Source organism: Dermatophagoides pteronyssinus, unplaced genomic scaffold, assembly GCF_027571235.1.
Source record: "Dermatophagoides pteronyssinus isolate colony J.1.1.1.1 unplaced genomic scaffold, Derpt_VIB-CSIC_2022.12 sq0002, whole genome shotgun sequence".
Classification (NCBI taxonomy): Eukaryota; Metazoa; Arthropoda; class Arachnida; order Sarcoptiformes; family Pyroglyphidae; genus Dermatophagoides; species Dermatophagoides pteronyssinus.
This window is the reverse complement of record NW_027461526.1, coordinates 328,516-347,229: the sequence shown is the minus strand read 5'-3', so window position 1 is coordinate 347,229 and position 18,714 is coordinate 328,516. Positions and strand designations below refer to the sequence as shown.

General features: G+C 30.7%; 6 protein-coding genes across 6 annotated transcripts; 2 read left to right on the top strand and 4 right to left on the bottom strand.

Moving 5' to 3' along the window:
• Nucleotides 1-10: 10 nt before the first annotated feature.
• On the bottom strand, nucleotides 11-2,870 carry LOC113797288 (long-chain-fatty-acid--CoA ligase 4-like). The gene is made up of 3 exons (XM_027347643.2): nucleotides 1,341-2,870; nucleotides 911-1,275; nucleotides 11-850 (listed from the first exon to the last, which is right to left on the bottom strand). The coding sequence occupies exons 1-3, from the start codon at nucleotides 2,770-2,772 to the stop codon at nucleotides 464-466; spliced, it is 2,184 nt and encodes a 727-aa protein (XP_027203444.2). The 5' UTR covers nucleotides 2,773-2,870; the 3' UTR covers nucleotides 11-463.
• Nucleotides 2,871-3,178: 308 nt separating this feature from the next.
• On the bottom strand, nucleotides 3,179-5,636 carry LOC113797289 (long-chain-fatty-acid--CoA ligase 4-like). Its single transcript, XM_027347644.2, has 3 exons — nucleotides 4,092-5,636; nucleotides 3,654-4,021; nucleotides 3,179-3,599 (listed from the first exon to the last, which is right to left on the bottom strand). Exons 1-3 carry the CDS (start codon nucleotides 5,512-5,514, stop codon nucleotides 3,225-3,227), a joined length of 2,166 nt encoding a protein of 721 aa, XP_027203445.1. The 5' UTR covers nucleotides 5,515-5,636; the 3' UTR covers nucleotides 3,179-3,224.
• A 250-nt stretch (nucleotides 5,637-5,886) lies between these two features.
• Nucleotides 5,887-8,700, bottom strand: LOC113797287 (long-chain-fatty-acid--CoA ligase 4-like). The gene is made up of 3 exons (XM_027347642.2): nucleotides 8,408-8,700; nucleotides 6,897-8,344; nucleotides 5,887-6,826 (listed from the first exon to the last, which is right to left on the bottom strand). Exons 2-3 carry the CDS (start codon nucleotides 8,329-8,331, stop codon nucleotides 6,069-6,071), a joined length of 2,193 nt encoding a protein of 730 aa, XP_027203443.1. The 5' UTR covers nucleotides 8,332-8,344; nucleotides 8,408-8,700; the 3' UTR covers nucleotides 5,887-6,068.
• Nucleotides 8,701-14,105: 5,405 nt separating this feature from the next.
• Tcs3 (Probable tRNA N6-adenosine threonylcarbamoyltransferase Tcs3) lies at nucleotides 14,106-15,397 on the top strand. Its single transcript, XM_027347792.2, has 3 exons — nucleotides 14,106-14,572; nucleotides 14,630-14,849; nucleotides 14,907-15,397. The coding sequence occupies exons 1-3, from the start codon at nucleotides 14,236-14,238 to the stop codon at nucleotides 15,355-15,357; spliced, it is 1,008 nt and encodes a 335-aa protein (XP_027203593.1). The 5' UTR covers nucleotides 14,106-14,235; the 3' UTR covers nucleotides 15,358-15,397.
• A 145-nt stretch (nucleotides 15,398-15,542) lies between these two features.
• Nucleotides 15,543-16,993, top strand: Clp (Cleavage and polyadenylation specificity factor subunit 4). The gene is made up of 3 exons (XM_027347794.2): nucleotides 15,543-15,965; nucleotides 16,039-16,466; nucleotides 16,528-16,993. Exons 1-3 carry the CDS (start codon nucleotides 15,731-15,733, stop codon nucleotides 16,855-16,857), a joined length of 993 nt encoding a protein of 330 aa, XP_027203595.1. The 5' UTR covers nucleotides 15,543-15,730; the 3' UTR covers nucleotides 16,858-16,993.
• LOC113797420 (protein phosphatase methylesterase 1) lies at nucleotides 16,932-18,482 on the bottom strand. The gene has a single exon (XM_027347790.2). The coding sequence runs from the start codon at nucleotides 18,248-18,250 to the stop codon at nucleotides 17,009-17,011; it is 1,242 nt and encodes a 413-aa protein (XP_027203591.1). The 5' UTR covers nucleotides 18,251-18,482; the 3' UTR covers nucleotides 16,932-17,008.
• Nucleotides 18,483-18,714: the final 232 nt, after the last annotated feature.

Below are 18,714 nucleotides of genomic sequence, written 5' to 3'. Positions count from 1 at the left end.
GTTTACACAAAAAAAACATTACATTTTATTTATGATAACCATTGGTTATTTATCATTTATTCATAGATCACAATATTTTTTTTTCATAAAATGTTTGCCAGGATGTGAATTTTTGTTTTCTCAATCATCAATAACTTTTGGTTATTCCATACCAATTTGTTTAGATTGAAATCATTTTTCATTGATAAGTTTTTATTACATTTTTTTCCCATGACAATTGCTTAAAAATCAACAAATTTCATCGATCGATCCAAATCTCTCTTTTTTTGCGAAATAATTGTGATAATCGTTTCATCACGTAGAAAATTCTCAGCCATGATGGTCTGTTTAATTACATTTGGTGATCAATAGATGTCATTGCTTTTGATCTTTTAATAATTTTTCTTTTTTTTTTTTGTAATAATATTTAACATTTTTTTTAAATTAATGATAAAATAAAATTTTTTAAAAATATTAATAATAATTAAACTTTCTTATCAATTTCACTAAACATTTGTTTGATAAGATCACGATAAAAATCCATGACCGGTTTTCTTCGAAGTTTAAATGCAGCCGTCAATAGATTATTTTCCTGTGTCCATTCTTCTTTGACCAAAGCTATTTTAACCGGTGTTTCGGGTTTTTTATAATTTAATTCTTGACATTTTTTCTGTATTGATTCGAGAACCTTTTGAATGATGATTGGATCATCGCATAATTGTTCATAATCAAGTGGTCTTTTCAATTCAGCTGCAAGTTTCATTAGTGTTGGTCGATTTGGCCGAATCAATGCTATAACATCGTTACGGAATGGATCCGTAACAATGCAAATATTATCTACATAACCAGATGTTCGAAGACCGGCTTCAATCTTAATTCATAAATTGGATATTAGTATTAAAATTTTTTATTTTAATTTTTTTAAACAAACCTTTCCAAGCGAAATAAATTCACCATTCGATAATTTGACTAAATCTTTTTTACGATCAATAATTTTCAATGTACCATCAGGAAATATTTCTCCAATGTCACCTGATCGAAACCATCTACATCCTTCCTCATCAACGAAAAAATCTTTAGCCGTTTCTTCAGGTTTTTTATAATATCCCAATGCAACTTGATCACCACCGCCTATAATTTCACCACGTGGATTAGGCTTATCATTGACCGAATAGCCGCCTTCATCCCAATCCTCCAGATAGAATTTCATACCTTCCAAAGGTACACCGGTTCTACCAAAGCTAAGATCATCTTGTGTCATGACTGTTATGACTCCCATTTCTGTGCTTCCATAGCCTGTGTTCAAAAATGAAAAAAAATTACGAATTTTTTTTAAAACAAGAAAATAAGTTAATAAATACCATTCATAATACAAGTGGCATTCAATGCAGCCGTTGCCAATTTATGTGTACGTTCATCAATGGCAGCACTACCAACGACAATAAATTTTAATCGGCCACCAAATTGTTCATTAATACGCTGACATACTAAACGATTAATAATTGGTGTATCATAACCACGCGATCGCCATCTTATTTTGTAATCCATTAGATAATTAAACAACGGTGTCGCTAACGATGATCGGGAATTTAATCTTCGATAAATTTCACTTAAAAGTTTTTCCAATACTAATGGAACACTCATAAGTGATAATGGCTGTAGCAAATCCATGTCACCTTTTTGTCCTTCTACATGTGTTGGTGATGAACTCAACAATGTTGCTGGTGAAGACAAACCAAAATCACCATCGCTCAAAAACGATGATAAATTACTAATGTAGCCGAACATATGAGCCATCGGTAAAAATCCAGGATTTCTTGAACGAATTAATTTTATCGGTGATTCTAAATCTCTTCGTAATAAATTTTTACAAAATTCCATAAAATTTTTGTGTGTTACCATCACTCCTTTTGGATCTCCAGTTGTTCCGGATGTATACATTATAAGCATTAAATCATCAGGTTTAGGATCTGGAAATGTATAAGGTTGAATATTATTACCATTTTTTTCTAGCTGTTCCAATGATAATATAGAATATTTTTTCGATACTTTTTCTTTCGAAGCTTTAATTTTTGGATCACGACTTTTGTACGAATTCGAAGAATTTGGAATATAAACTATTTTCTTTATGTATTGAAGTTGATCTTGAAGTTTATCGATTTTTTGTAGTAATGATTCTCCAATGATAAGATATTCGGATTCACTTTGATTCAAACCGTATAAAACACCAGAATCACCAAGTGTCGAAAATAAAGTAACCGTTACAGCGCATAAACGATTCAAAGCCAATGTAACCAGAAACCATTCGACATTACTTTCGGCATAAATCATTACTTTATCTCCTTTCTTTACACCCAATTGTTGTAGACCTCGAGCAATCGCATCAGCCCGATCAAGTATCTGTCCGACTGTCCACCATTTATAATCGGATAGCTTAATTTTAGTTAAAGGTCGACCTTCAACCATGATTGGCTGTCCATTTTGATCATATTGCAATTCTTCACTGATTATTTCTCTTTGGCCAATTTTAGGTTCATCGCGATTGAGCGTAGTCAATGCTTTGCTATATGTATCAATATGAAAATATTTATGATCCGGTCGTATGGCCGCTTGTCTTGAATAAATAATTCGTCCATGTTTATCTTTTTCCATGCGAACAGCAAATGATTTCATTGCACGTAATTTTTGCCATGGTCGTTGATATATCGTATAGAATGGTAAGGTAACAGCCGTATAAGCATTCACAACTAATTTCGTATTCAATAGTGCAATTTTTACCATAAGATTCGACATTTTTCAAACGATGTCAATGATGGAACAAGATAGAAATTTATGGAATTTTTCATTTTTATTTTTTCACGATCGAATGGGTACAAACGTTATTACTAATATTATCATCATTGCTTACAAAATTTTCATATCAATTTTCAGAATAGCCGCCCGTATGATAGTATGATAGTATGTACTCAGTGATCGAAGTAAAAAAAATTGATTGAAATCTCAAATGATAAAAAAAAATCAATGACTTTTCAAAGTAACCAAATTATCATCACGCTATTTTATCATATGACAATTTTTCCGCTATTTATATTCTTTTTTAATGTTTTATTTTTTTTTCTTCTTTGATTTTCAGTGAACGAAATTTAGTGACAAAGTGAAATCTAAGATTCTAAGTTTACAATAAGACACATAACACACATTTATGATAATAAAGATAATAAATAACTTTTTTTTCGATTTTTGATTCAAAGATTACGGAATGTAGATTCAATGGTATTCTTATAGAAATCAACAACTGTTTTACGACGCATTTTCGATGCAGCTGTCAACATATTGTTAGCCTGTGTCCATTCTTCTTTGACCAAAATAATTTTAGCTGGACATTCACGTTTTTTGAATCCAAGTTGTTGACATTTTTGTTGTATGGATCGCCATATTTCATCATTAATCATTTGATCATCACATAATTGTTGAAAATCATGTTTCAAATTTAATTTGGTTGCAAGTTCCAACAATGCTAAACGATTAGGCATTATTAAGGCAATTATTTCGCTACAAAATGGTTCGGTTACAACACATATATTTTCCACATAATCTGATGAACGTAAACCTGTTTCAATCTTTAAACATTAACAATTAATCAATTGAATAAATATTGAATATTTTCACCAAACCTTTCCAAGTGAAATATATTCACCATTAGCCAATTTGACTAAATCTTTTTTTCGATCAATAATTTTTAATGATCCATCGGGAAAAACTTCACCAATATCACCGGTAAAGAACCAACGACATCCTTCATCATCGGTGTAGAAATCTTTTTCCGTTTCTTCGGGTTTATTATAATAACCCAAAGCAACGGTAGGACCACCGACAACAATTTCACCTCTTGGATTAGGTTCATCTTTAGTGGTATATCCACCTTCATGCCAATCATCAAGATAATATTTGAAATCATTCAATGGTACACCGGTACGACCATAGCTAAGATCATCAATCATCATGATAGCCATTGGACATGTAGTTTCTGTACTTCCATACACTATTATTCAAAAGAAAAGGAATTTAACATTAACATTATGAAAATTATCATAGTGAAAATTAATAATTACTGTTATAGATGCAAACAAGATTCAATGCTACGGTTGTTAATGCATGAGTACGTTCACTGAATGCAGCACCAGTTACCAAAAGTGCTTGTAATCGGCCACCAAATTCTTGATTAATTTTTTGACAAATCAATCGATTAATGATTGGTGTATCGAAACCTTTTGATCTCCATTGAATTTTATAATCCATAAGATAATCGAAAATTTCTACAGCCAATGGTGAACGTGCATTCAATTTTCGATAAATTTCACTGACAAGTTTTTCAAGCACCAATGGAACAGCCGGAAATAGATCCGGTTTAATCAAATTTATATCACCAACTTGCCCGGTAACATGCGATGGTGAAGAATTGAGCAATGTAAATGGTGATGAAAATCCCATACGGCCATCACTTAGAAAAAATGTCAGAATAGTGGAATAGCCAAATATATGAGCCATCGGTAAGAATACTGGTAAATCGGATCGTGATAATGAAATCGGTTGTTCTAAATCTCTACCCCATAGATTCAAAACACTGGTATAGAAATTTTCATGTGTTATAATTACACCTTTTGGATCACCAGTTGTTCCCGATGTGTACATAATCATCATCACATCATTTGGATTAGCTACCGGAAATTCATAATGTTCAATTAGATCGCCAATCTTTTCAACTTCATTCAATGATGATACCGCATATTTATTGGCTAATTGATTTTTAGCCCGTTGTACTTCAGTATCTCGACTTTTATACGATGCAGGATGATTAGAAATGTAGATGATTTGTTTAATAAATTTAATTTCATCTTGAAGTTTATCAATTTTTGTCAATAATGATTCATCAATGACCAGATAATATGATTCACTTTGATTTAAACCATGTACAATACCGGAATCACTTAATGTAGAGAAAAGTGTTGTTGTAATTGATGACAAACGATGCAAAGCTAAAGCAACCAAAAACCATTCAAGACTTGTTTCAGCATAGATCATAACCTTTTCATTTTGTTGAACACCAAGTTGTTGAAGACCACGAGCAATTGAATCAGCACGATCTAAAATCTTACCTCTTGTTACCCATTGATAATCGGTTAATGTGATTTTCGACAACATTCGACCATTAAACATGATTGGTTTTCCATTTTCATCATATTGTAATTCTTCATTAACAATATCTCTACGACCAACTTTAATTAAATCACGACTTAAATTTTTTAATGCTTCCGAATAGGTTCGATAATTGAAAAGATGACTATCCGGTTGTTTTTTCTGTTTACGTGAATAAATTATTCGGCCATATTTATCTTTGGTCTGTTCAACCTGAAACGAAGTTGATGCTTGTACTTTTTTCCATGGTTTTTGACAAATAAAATAAAATGGTAAAGTTATGGCTGTATAGATGGTAACCACAATTTTCAGTATTGAAATAACAATATTCGATCGCATTGTTTTGTTTTGTTATTTAAATTTTTTTTTATTAATTCAAAAACTTATAGACAACACATCAATGAATTTTCATAAATAAATTTTTTTTTGTCTTTCTTAATATCACATTTACTTCAAACTTGAAGTAGCTGTTTCAAAATGTTTTGTTACTATTGCTATCATCAAACAAAAAAAGATACAGATCGAATGTTACCATTGATTAATGTTCAATATGATTCGGTTTTTTTTCAATATCTCGAATGATAATAATAGAAATGAATTGATTACACAGTATTAAGTTAAACACAACAGATATTGTTTCGAATAAATTAAAAATAATTTGAAGAAAAAATTGATAAAAAAATCTTAAAGTGAGTAAAAATCGAATAAAAATGATTAGTAAAAAAAAACTTTTTCTGGTCGTTTAGGAAGGGTCCAAGGTAAGAAAAAAACAGGTAGAAAACAAATGGAAGTAGCATGCGCCCGGGTAAAGAGTTCCAAAAAAATTTTTTTTGGTTTGTTTGTTTTTTGAAAGTACAAGTCTTTCGAGAACGAGCAACCAAATTATGGATTTTCTATATGTTCGAAGGAATTTCACCGAAAATGGCTTGTATTTTTTCCTGATAAAATTTTTGAACTGCTTGACGTCGCATTTTGAATGCAGCAGTTAGAAGATTGTTTTCCTGAGTCCATTGTTCTTTGACTATTACAATTTTGACAGGTATTTCAGGTTTTTTAAACGCTAATTGTCGACAACGATCAACGATCGATTCATAAACTTTTTGATTAATTGTCGAATCTTCACACATTTGTTCCAATGATAAATGTTCCTTCTGTAATTCTTTGGCCAATGTTCGAAGTGTTTGTTGATTAGGCACGACTAATGCAATGATTTCATTGCGAAAACGATCGGTACAGATGCAAACATTTTCCACATAACGTGATGTCCGTAAACCGGATTCAATTTTTCCAAGCGAAATAAATTCTCCATTAGCCAATTTAGTTAGATCTTTTTTACGATCAATAATTTTCAATGTACCATCTGGATACAATTCACCAATATCACCGGTACGAAACCAACGACAACCATCTTCATCAACATAAAAATCTTGAGCTGTCTGTTCGGGCATTTTATAATAACCCATTGAAACTAATTTACCACCAATTATAATTTCACCTCGAGGATTCGGTTGATCATCAACACTATAACCGCCTTCGGACCAATTATCGAGATAAAATTTTACCGCATCCAATGGAATGCCACATCTTCCATATGATAGATCTGTCATTGCCATAAAAGTTGAACAGCAAGTAACTTCTGTAGCACCATAACCTATATAATTTTCAAATATAAAAATAAACTCTATGTTTATGAAAATAAAAGAAAGAAATATTTTGTTTACCGATAATAACATTGGCATTCAATGCAGCTTTGATTAAGGCATGTGCACGTTTATTAAGTGGTGCACTACCCGATACGATTGTTTTTAATCGGCCACCAAATTGTTGATTAATTCGTTTACATAAAAATCTATTAATCAATGGTGTATCATAACCTCGCTCTGACCATCGTATTTTATAATCCATTAGATAAGTGAATACAGGAGAGGCAACAGTAGACTTTGAATTCAATTTTTGATAGATTTCTTTGATTATCCTTTCAATTACTAATGGCACACATGTTAGAAGTTCTGGTCGGATCAAACGAATATCACCAGTTTGGCCATGAACATGAGATATTGATGAACTGAACATTGTAGTTGGCGAAGAAAAGGCAATTCGTTTATTGCCCAAATATGCATATAAATTACAAATAAAACCGAATAGATGAGCCATTGGTAAGAATGATAGATAAGTTGATTGAGGTTCAATCAAAGGCCATTCATGATTCCATTTTGATAATGATGATATAAATGATGAAAAATTATCATGTGTTAATATTACACCTTTTGGATTGCCTGTAGTGCCCGACGTATACATTATCATCATTACATCTTCTGGTTTGGCATCAGGAAATTCATATGGTTGAATTTGTGAACCATCTTTTTCCACTTGTTTCATTGAAAATAATTGATAATTTTTTCCTAATCTATCTTTGGCAATTTGAACATTTATATCATTACTTTTATAAGATGCAGGATTATTTGGAATGTAAAAAATTTTCTTAAGATATTGAATTTTATCATCAAATTTATCAATTTTTTTCAACAACGATTCACCAATAACAAGATATGGTGCTTCACTTTGATTAAGGCCATACAATACACCGGTATCACCCAATGTAGAGAATAATGTTATTGTTATAGCACATAAACGATTCAAAGCTAATGAAACTAAAAACCATTCAACATTACTATCAGCATAGATAATGACTTTATCATTTTGATTGATGCCTAATCGCTGTAATCCACGTGCAATAGCATCAGCACGATCCATAATCTCACCGGATGTTAACCATTTATAATCATTACTTAATTCGATTTTGGTCAATTCTTTTCCATCAACAATAATTGGTTTACCATTTTGATCACAGTGTAATTTTTCACTAATTACATTACGTGCACCTACTGCTATTCGATTACGATCCAATGTTTTTAGTAAATCGGTTACTGTTCGATGATGATTAATAAATGAACATTCTAATTCATTAGGACCATTACGATAATAAATATTTCGGCCATTTTTATCTTTATACATTTGTACCTGAAACATTTTTGATTTACGTAATTTTTGCCATGGTCTTTGATATATTGTATACAATGGTAATGTAATGGCTGTATATGTATTTACAAGTAATTTTGTATTGATAACAATAAATTTTGTCATTAAATTCGACATGATTATTGTTTTTCTATAGAAAAATGAAAAATAAAAAAAAAATTCACAGATCGAATTTCAATTAAAAAACACATACCGAGATAAAATTTTTTACAAATTAGAAAAAAAAATCGAATAATTTTGTCTATGGATTTACACGTGTACTCAATAATAATTATATCATCATCATCGTTTGGTCAATGATGTTGATTCGACATAGCAAACAAGTTTTCAAGTAATGAATGAAAAAAAAAGTGAAAATATAGATTTTGTTCTGCCGCCGGAGAGCGAGAGAGAGTAACAACCTAACATTTGTTTTTCCATTAATATCAACTGGTATACTTTGTAATCAAACCCAAAAAAAAAATTCAAAAAAAAACAATAAAAACAATAAAATGGCAGCAGGTTTTTTTCTTCTTTTTTGGCTGCGGTCGTGTCTATATTCTATATCAATGACTTTTGGCATATATGTTTAAGAACACACGGGTACCACTAGAAGTTTTTTTTTGTTTCTGTCCGACAACCAGACCACTACCTAAAGATCATGATGATGGATAAAATTTAAGTGTTCGATTCAAAAAAAAAGAATTCGTTTTTTGAAAAAAATTTTTATTCATTTTTTCCCCCCACTTCTATTCATTTGATCGTAAATTATTATGTAATAATTTTTTTTTCTATAATTCGTATGGAAATGATAATATGTTTATATGTTGTTGGTGTGAATGTTGTGATGATTCGGTATTTTTTTATCGGGTCATAAATATAAGATAGATGGTTAGATGATAATGTTGTTTTTTACGAATGTTTTTAACATATTTTTTACGATATGTTTGTGTGGGTGTTGTTTAATCGTATAAGCGTGTGTTATTATGAACAGTGTTTGTTTTTCTGGTTGAATGCAATTCGGTTTTATTCAATACGTTATTTGATAACGATTTTTAGATATGTTTTTTTTAACGACGGCCATAACCTTTTCCGCCACCACCACCACCGCCATAGCCACCACCACTTCCGCCTCCGTAGCCGCCGCCACCACCTCCTTTACCACCACCACCATAGCCGCCTCCTATTTATATTATTAATCAGAATAATTAGAATCAAAATTCGGAATTTGTTTAAAATAATAAATTGAAAACTTACCGCCGCCACCTTTTCCACCACCGCCACCATATCCACCGCCACCACCTCCACCTCCACCATAACCACCGGCGAATACTGACATGCACATTGATGCCAATAAGACAAAAGCGAAGAAGAATCGAAGTTTCATTGTTAAAATTGTTTTTGTTTTCGAATTGTTTGTTGGTTCGAATCTGATTTTTTCCACTGGCTAATCGGCCATATTTATATGGATCGGAATGGCCATTTTTTTCCCATTCAAATCGATCCAACTCTTTGTATCCATTCATAACATTACACATACATTTTTTCGTTGTTGTTGTTGTCTGTTTTCACCATCATCATCATCATTATCAAAAAAAATATATACAGTAACAGTTGAAGAAAATTTGTCTCTTGTCAAAAATTTGAATCGCAATCCATTCATGCACATCATTTATTGGGGGAAAAAAATTCAGTTTCAATTGGAACTTAATAAGGAAATACATATGATTTTTGTCTCTTTTTTTTCAACAAATTCATTTACACACAAACACACTTGAACAAAGAGAGATACAATATTCGTAATTTTTTCTTGTGAATGACAATGAACTGTTTTTTTTTCTCGTTGTTGTTGTTCTCGATTCATTTTCATTTTCACATGTTCAACAACAAGCAAAGAAAAAAACGAATGGTGACAATCAAGATTATATGGATATAGAAAAATGGTGACAAATGTTAGCCAGGAAAAAAAAATAACGAATGAATGAATGATTGAATGGCGACCAATTGACCATTATGAAAAATATTAATAAGTTTTTTTTCACCTTTTTAATTTATGGTTTCGATTTTTTTTTACATAACATTACATTATTATACTATTGTTAAACACTAATTATCGATTGATTGTTTATCGATTTTCGCATTTTAGGGCCAAAAGTATTGAATTTTTTTTTGAATGCCAATTGCCCATTACAATGGCATTGTCAATAACAAAACAAAACAAAACAAAAAAGACCATAGAACCGATGAAGCGGAAACATTAATTTTTTTTTGTTGTTGTCTGTTTGTTGTCGCCATCGTCTTCATACAAGGTCAACATTTAGACAATGTTTTAGGCAGACATAGAAAAAAAAATGGCAAAAATCTATTTTCAAAAAAAAATTGGCCAAAATGTTATTCAAATCAAGGCCAAGACATATCACACACATATATAATCATTCGAGTGAAAATAAAATTATCAATTATCAAAGATCCAAAAGATAAGACCAAATAGAAAAATTGTCATCATCATCATCATTATTGTTCGATAATAATCTAATCAATTCTTAATGTAAAATCGATTAGTTTTGATAATTAATTTATTTTTCAATTGAAAAAAGAAAATTATGAAACAAAAATTTGCCATTGTTATTGGACGTTGACACAATCGATTTCGATATTGAGAATCATCGATTGTTTCATCAATGAATTGTTTTTGTATTTTTCCTTCTCTTTATCATCTAATATTAAGGTTAGGTTGGCGACAAAACACATCCATAATTCAAAAGATGATGTTTTCCTAATGTAGAATAGACATTAATTAACATGGGACGAAAAAATTTTGTTTGTTTGTTTGTTTGTTTTTCTCGTTTCTATGTGAGAAAAAAAAAATGTCAGGTAAATTCAATTTTTGTTGTTGTTGTTGTAATTCTTCATTTTATCACATACACACTTTTCAATGTTTGAAGGATTCTACGTAGGGAAACAAAAATAATAATCAATTTGTTTCATTATATGACGCGAATAATGTTGTTTGGAACATTATTTTTTTTGAGTATCATCATCATCATCAACAACAATGATAATCATTCAGACATTGAACAATATTGCATAATTCCCCCCCCCCCAAAAAAAAAAAAAGAAGAATGATGTTGATGATGATGATGATGATGAAAATAAAGATGCTATTTGAAATAGGATCGTCAAGGTTTTTCTTCTTTTTGTTTTTTCTTGTTCTTCAAGTTAACACCATAAAGAAGAACTTAGAAGAAAAAGAAGAAAATTACATTATTGTTATTAAATAAGATTTATTACAGGGACAATTATTATGAATTAATGATGATTTTTTTTAAAAACATTGATTCCAATGATTTTTGTTGTTGTTTTTTTTCTGATTAATTGAAAATTTTTTTTGTGTGTTATTGATTTTGTTTTGTTTGTTTCCATTATTATTGTATTGATGATGTTGATGACCGGACGTTATACGTTATTTATGAAAGACCTTGTTGTTATGGATCATTAAATAATAGCCATGAACATTTTCCAACAAAAAAAACAAGACAAAAAATTCATTCAACATTCGGTTGAATATCACATCATCATTTGAGAACAATTTTTGTTGTTGTTGTTTGATTCAACGACCGGAAAAGGTCGAATATGGCTGCTGTTGTTGTTGTCCAAGTTTATCATCATCAACAACAACAACTATATGGACTAACAAGTCTGTGATTCCATGTCGAAGGTCATGAGAAAAAAATTAAATTAAATTTTTTTATTAATTAAATAAAGATGATGATGATGATGATAATCACATTGAGTGATTTGTCGTAATTGATCGAAATAAAATATCATTCATTGATTCAATTCAATTTCACTGATTATTAATTTAATTCAAAATTTAAATTAGAAAACAAAAAAATGTTTGAAACAGAAAATTTATTCAAATTTTTTCAAAAATTTTCAAAGATAATCACAAGACATGAATGAAACAATTACAAAATAATGATTTTTTTCAATAATAAAAAATAAATAAAATTTTGAAAATCTGTTAAAATTTTTTTTTTGTAAGTAGATTTTTTTCAAATGGATTCCATTAATTTCATTCATCAGTAATGACCATGTCCATGTCCATAACCTGAAAAATTTTTTTAGGTGAAAAAAACCAACCGAGAAGAAAATTTGAATAAACAATCTTACCATGATGATGTTTTTGTTTATGATAACGTTTTGAATGGCCAACATGTTTTTTACCATAACCATGATGACCATAACCACCATGTTTATGGCCATGTTTTTTCCAAACATGTTTAATTTTCAATTTATGTCCATGATGACCATGATGACCATAGGCTTCGGTACTGATCAACAATAAACTCAACATAAACAAAACGGTAATCAAAATGAATTTCATTGTTCGTTTGTTTTTTTTGCTATGTTTGTTTTTGAAAAACCAAAAATTATTATTTCAATCAAAACTTGAATCGATACAAATCGAAATCTGATTCTATTCTAATCGATTGGAATGGATTTTTATAGGCAAACCAAAAAAAAATTTATAAAAAGAAACATTTTTTTTTTTTGATTTATTTCTGGTGACAAACGGTAACAATAACCAATCTCAACATAAGAAAAATATCAATGTCATTTTGTTTTTTGTAATTTTTCAATGTTTAAAATTAGATCTGTATCTTGACAAACAAACAAAAAATTTAATCATTTCATCAAAAAATTGTCATCTTTACAAAATGATTTCTTGTTTTTCTTGTTTTCTTGTTGCTGTTCTGTTGGTACGAATTTTCTCAATCACCGGTATTTTTTTTTTTTTTTTTTTTTTTTTTTTGGTTAAATTGTTGAAATTGTTGGAGAAATAAAAAAATGAAATCTATTGATCATTATCATTGTTGAACAACAACAGCAAAAATTATTCATTTGGAGAAAATCAAGACAAACGTTTTGAAATAGTTGAAATATTTTTGTTTTCTACATTATTATCGATTGAAAATAAACATTAGAATTGATAATTGACAAGTAAAGTTTTTTTCAAAAAAAAACAGCCGGATGTAGAAATAGGTCCTTTAAAAAAAAATAACAAATTAAAAACTTTGGCAAGAAAGAAAATTTTGTTTTACGCAAATCAATATTATTATCATTCATTCATTTGTTGTTGTTGTTGTTGTCCAAGGCTGGCGCCATTCTTTTCATGTTTTATGATAATTTTGAAAGAAGACCAAAATTACATCCAACAACAAAAAAAACCGTATGTGTTAAACAGATGATGTAATTTTTTTTCTTCAAATTTTTCATTAATCAATCGATTTTTTCTTTTTTTCACTACGTCACTTTGTCGGAAAATTCATTATCATATCTGATCTTGAACAAAGATATAAGTGTGTAATGTAGGACAAAGTTTCCAATTATAAATTATCGATTCTTTAGATCAAATTTGACATGAGTTGATTGAATTGAATATCATTCTCATAAATGTTTATAAATGAATGAAATTTCTTTCAATCTTTTCATATAATTGATTTTCAAAACATCAAGATCATTCCATGAATCCGTAATCTGATAGTCGTTTTTTTTCCTGCTAATTATTCAGTGATTTTTTTTCTGTTTGGCACATATGGATGTTCGATGATAAATTGATTAAAAAAAACAAGTCTCACATGATTTTTTTTAAAATATTTATTTATTTGCTTACCTTCAAAGTATTGCCATCATCATCATAATAATCATCATCGTAGTTGTCCTTCTTTCATCAATGTTATATGTTATGTAACGGCAACAACACAGACATACAATTTCTAAGTAGCTAATTTACGCAATTTTCAAAAAAAAATCACAATAGATTCAATTGAATAATTGTTTTTTTATTTTTCCCGTAGGAAATTGATTAAAATTTGAAAATGAACAATTCAAATTCGAATGAAATAGAATCGGATTCGCGAATTGAAAAAAAAATCAAAAAGCGACATCTAGTGATGGACAGCCGTATGGAATCGGTACCACATGATTATTATCCATCATTTTGGATAAATTTCAAAATTCTTTCTCATTTATTATATCATGGTTGTTGCAATCGGTTTTGAAGGATCGGCCAATAAATTAGGTATTGGTATTGTTCGCGATGGTGAAGTATTGGCCAATCCTCGTGTCACTTATATAACACCACCAGGTGAAGGATTTCAGCCAAGATTTACCGCCGTTCATCATCGATCTCGAATATTGAATCTTCTAAAAGAAGCTTTAGATATCAGTGGTCTTGAACCAAAAGATATTGATGTTATCTGCTATACTAAAGGACCAGGAATGGGAGCACCATTAGTTTCTGTTGCTGTTGTTGCTCGATGTTTATCTTTATTATGGAACAAACCAATCATTGGAGTAAATCATTGCATTGGACGTGAGTATCATTTGAAAAATCATTCTTTTCATTTATGTTAATGTTGATCAACTTTAGATATCGAAATGGGACGTTTAGTAACCGGATCAAATAATCCAACCGTTTTATATGTCAGTGGAGGCAATACACAAGTGATTGCCTATAGTGAGAAAAGATATCGTATTTTTGGTGAAACTATTGATATTGCTGTTGGTAATTGTTTGGATCGATTTGCACGACTCCTAAAACTCTCAAATGATCCTAGTCCTGGTTATAACATTGAACAAATGGCTAAAAAGTAAAATTTCCAAATTTTCATCATGTATTATGAATTTTTATTTATATTTCATTTTAGGGGTAAAAAATTTGTTCATCTACCCTATGTAGTCAAAGGAATGGATGTTTCATTTTCCGGTATTATTTCCTATATTGAACCGAAAATTGAAAAATGGCTTGAAAGCGGTGAATACACTAAAGAAGATCTATGTTTTTCCGTTCAGGAAACAATGTTTGCCATGTTGGTCGAAACAACTGAACGTGCTATGGCTCATACCGGATCCGATGAAGTTTTGATTGTAGGCGGTGTTGGTTGTAATCTTAGATTACAGGAAATGATGCGTATAATGGCTGAAGAACGGAATGCTAAATTACATGCTACTGATGATCGATATTGTATCGATAATGGTGCTATGATTGCCTATGCAGGTGCATTAATGTATAAATCTGGACAAACGACTGATTTTGATGATACATTTTGTACACAAAGATTTCGAACGGATGATGTTCTAGTCACATGGAGAGATTAGGATATTATTATTTTTTGAATAAAATTTTTTTTGAATATGACTTTGAAAAGCGCGAGAATCGAATTGCGATAAAATAGTGCCGTCTATTTCGACTCACTCACATGTGTCATTGTTTGTTTTTTCTGCCGACATATACTCATCACGCGCAATCATTATTTTAATGACCAAGACAAAAATTTTAGAAAAAACATGAATTTTTTGAAAAATTAGTTTCTAAAGTTTTTTTTCGACAATGAATTCTCATCATAAATGGCAATTGTAATAGTTTCCGAAATTGACCATATCTTTTTCAAATTTTTATTCACAGATTTGTCATAAATTTAAAATCTTTGAAACTTTGATCAATTATAATTGTATTATTTTACATTACAACATGGAAGAACTCGTGGCACCTATTATCGATATAAAATTCGATATTGAAAGAGATCTTGATGAACAAATTGGAGCATTACCGTTACCATTTCCAGGTATGGATAAATCTGGTTCTGCTACCTGTGTGTTTCATATTCGTGGTATCTGTCAACGTGGATCAATGTGTCCATATCGACATATCAAACCGGATCGTACAGTTGTTTGTAAACATTGGCTTCGTGGTTTATGCAAAAAAGGTTAGCATCAAACTAATAATAGAAATGGATTAATTAACAAGTCTATTATTTTTCCAAAAAATGTTTTCGAAAGGTGATTCCTGTGAATTTTTACATGAATATAACATGTCCAAGATGCCTGAATGTTATTTCTATTCAAAATTTCGTGCCTGCAGTAATAAAGAATGTCCATTTTTGCATATTGATCCGGAAACAAAAATTAAAGATTGCCCATGGTATGATCGTGGATTTTGTCGACATGGTCCCAATTGTCGTCATCGTCATACACGTCGTGTTGCATGTTTGAATTATCTTTGTGGATTTTGTCCGGATGGTCCTGGCTGTAAATTTATTCATATGCGTTTCGATATACCAATTCCAGCCAATTCAACTGATCCATCGGCACCAAAAAAACCTGGTGTTGTTTGTCATTATTGTAATGAAGTTGGTCATAAGATTTATACCTGTAATCAGATTCCACCTGAACAACGGGATGAACTTATTCAACGATTTAGCGAACAGGTAATGAATATAAATTCAACTTTTAAAATTAATGATTTTTTTTTATTTCTTGAAAATTTAGTACAATTTTCACTATGTTAGTCCTGAGAATCGTTACTATCCAAATCATCATCATCCTAATCATCATCAACAACAACAACAGCAGCAACAACAACAACAACAGCAACAAAATTCAAATAATTCTGATGATCAAGCAAATCAGCCGAAAACTAAGCCATCATATAGACCAATAGATCAGGTTACCTGTTTCAAATGTGGTGAAAAAGGACATTATGCAAATAAATGTCCAAAAGGCTATCTTGCATTCCTAAGTCCGGCCCTAAAAGATTTACATCAAAAACGTAATCAACAATCATCAAATAATGCTATTATGGATCAATCAGAATCCTAATCGAAAATGTAAATATTAATTGCGGGGTAATGAATTTTGATTGCATGTTTGAAAAACGAAAACACTTATACCAATTAATTCATATAATAATTTAATCATCATTTAATGTATCATGTAAATACAAATTTTTAATCAATCAATTTGTTAATTATTAACAAGAAGGAAATGGACGTTCGAAATCTATCCTAGATGTTGAGAAACGATTTCGACATAAATAAGTAGCGACCACTTGTGCGACTGAATCAGGATCATCTTCCTGTATAACGTGGCCAACACGTGGAAGAATTTGCATTTGAAATTTGCCTTGCATTTGACCAACGGTCATCGGACCATCCAAACGATCTACACCAGCCAATAATAAAAGTTTGGCGCCACCTTTTGAATTTAAAAATATTTGAGAGAGATTATCAAACCATTCCATCCAGAATGGTTCTGTATGTGCCAGATTAATTCGCCAAATAAATTGTTTATCTGATGATTTTAAATCATCTGAAGTAGCGACAACCGGCTTATTTTCTGATATAGGTGAATCTTCACTCAGTGTTGATAGACCGAATGAATTTATGGGCATATCAGTATGATGGGATTCATCGTGTGTTTCAGATCTGGTATCTAATACCAAATCGGCAGCACAAATTCCAGTTTGACTTTGTTTAATTTGTCCAGGCATCGAAATTTTAGCTGCTTCTATATTCCTTGTTTGATTACTTCGAACACACCATTCAATTGCATTTTCGATGGATCTGAAACCCGAAGGTCGTGATTGAAGCACTTGTTGCATCTGAGATAACGCCTGTTTAGCAGTTCCTTCAACTACATCAATCACAATCAATCCGAGTATTCGTGAATCAATTGATGGTTCCGAACATTTATCAACAAAATGAGCTGCCAATGCACCACCCATACTGTGACCCATTAGAATAAGTTCTGGCATTGATTGATTGAACATTTTAAGCAATACCTGAGTGATGTCATTAACCATTGTGGCAACGCTTAAATCTTCATCATTTGAAGTATGTGATGAACCATGACCACGAATATCGATGGCCATTACGCGAACATTACACAATTCAACCAATGATTTAACGAATAATGACCATGTAAGTGCAGAGAAACCTCCACCATGTAACAGAATCAATACAGGCATATTATCAATCAATTCAGATTGTTCGTGTAAATAGACACGAAAAACATTGCCATCATTGATCGTGATATCTTGTTGAGCAGTAAAATACTCTGACCAATGGGAAGGAGTAAAATCACGTTCTGATTTTCGTCGTAATGCAAAATGTTTCGAGGCTAATAATCGTCCCGAAGGTGATGGTCGTGCCGGACCGGATAATGGTGGAAGTAATTTACGCATATGTGGCGGCAAACCTGAAGGATTTTGCATGATTTTTCAATTATATTGAATTTTCATTAATTGTCTAAATGCCAAAATAGAATAAAAAAAAGAGTTTTCAATTGATCATTAGTCAAATAAATGGAACACAATCATTTCATTAGTTATCAAAATTGTTGTTGACAGAGAAATAACTTTATCTTTTTGCAACAAACAACAAAGAGAAATTGGGTCAAGAATCAAAATTAAAATCGGCTATGTCAACCTAAACATTGTATGATTTAATCGATGTAAATATAAATATAGATGGAGCCATCAAATTATTTTTGTTTGAAAGATGTGTGTTGGGGGAAGGGTGTCTGCCAATGTTTTATGTGTGTAAGCATTCATGATGAGTATTTTAATTTTTGGTAGAAGTCTATATAAATGAATGACTCGTATTGTAAACATATACACCACAGATAAATAAATGAATGATATATGCGCATTTAGATGATCAGAAAAAAATAGATGAG

What these genes read in the sequence shown, in the direction of transcription:
- LOC113797288 (XM_027347643.2), bottom strand. Translation starts at nt 2,772, where the DNA reads ATGTCGAATCTTATGGTAAAAATTGCACTATTGAATACGAAATTAGTT. An exon ending in TGCCACTTGTATTATGAATG is followed by an intron (nt 1,276 to 1,340) that starts GTATTTATTAAC and finishes TTTTGAACACAG; the next exon opens with GCTATGGAAGCACAGAAATG. An exon ending in AATTTATTTCGCTTGGAAAG is followed by an intron (nt 851 to 910) that starts GTTTGTTTAAAA and finishes TTATGAATTAAG; the next exon opens with ATTGAAGCCGGTCTTCGAAC.
- LOC113797289 (XM_027347644.2), bottom strand. Translation starts at nt 5,514, where the DNA reads ATGCGATCGAATATTGTTATTTCAATACTGAAAATTGTGGTTACCATC. An exon ending in TCTTGTTTGCATCTATAACA is followed by an intron (nt 4,022 to 4,091) that starts GTAATTATTAAT and finishes TTTGAATAATAG; the next exon opens with TGTATGGAAGTACAGAAACT. An exon ending in AATATATTTCACTTGGAAAG is followed by an intron (nt 3,600 to 3,653) that starts GTTTGGTGAAAA and finishes TAATGTTTAAAG; the next exon opens with ATTGAAACAGGTTTACGTTC.
- LOC113797287 (XM_027347642.2), bottom strand. Translation starts at nt 8,331, where the DNA reads ATGTCGAATTTAATGACAAAATTTATTGTTATCAATACAAAATTACTT. An exon ending in GAATGCCAATGTTATTATCG is followed by an intron (nt 6,827 to 6,896) that starts GTAAACAAAATA and finishes AAAATTATATAG; the next exon opens with GTTATGGTGCTACAGAAGTT.
- Tcs3 (XM_027347792.2), top strand. Translation starts at nt 14,236, where the DNA reads ATGGTTGTTGCAATCGGTTTTGAAGGATCGGCCAATAAATTAGGTATT. An exon ending in AGTAAATCATTGCATTGGAC is followed by an intron (nt 14,573 to 14,629) that starts GTGAGTATCATT and finishes GATCAACTTTAG; the next exon opens with ATATCGAAATGGGACGTTTA. An exon ending in ATTGAACAAATGGCTAAAAA is followed by an intron (nt 14,850 to 14,906) that starts GTAAAATTTCCA and finishes ATTTCATTTTAG; the next exon opens with GGGTAAAAAATTTGTTCATC.
- Clp (XM_027347794.2), top strand. Translation starts at nt 15,731, where the DNA reads ATGGAAGAACTCGTGGCACCTATTATCGATATAAAATTCGATATTGAA. An exon ending in TCGTGGTTTATGCAAAAAAG is followed by an intron (nt 15,966 to 16,038) that starts GTTAGCATCAAA and finishes TGTTTTCGAAAG; the next exon opens with GTGATTCCTGTGAATTTTTA. An exon ending in TTCAACGATTTAGCGAACAG is followed by an intron (nt 16,467 to 16,527) that starts GTAATGAATATA and finishes TTGAAAATTTAG; the next exon opens with TACAATTTTCACTATGTTAG.
- LOC113797420 (XM_027347790.2), bottom strand. Translation starts at nt 18,250, where the DNA reads ATGCAAAATCCTTCAGGTTTGCCGCCACATATGCGTAAATTACTTCCA.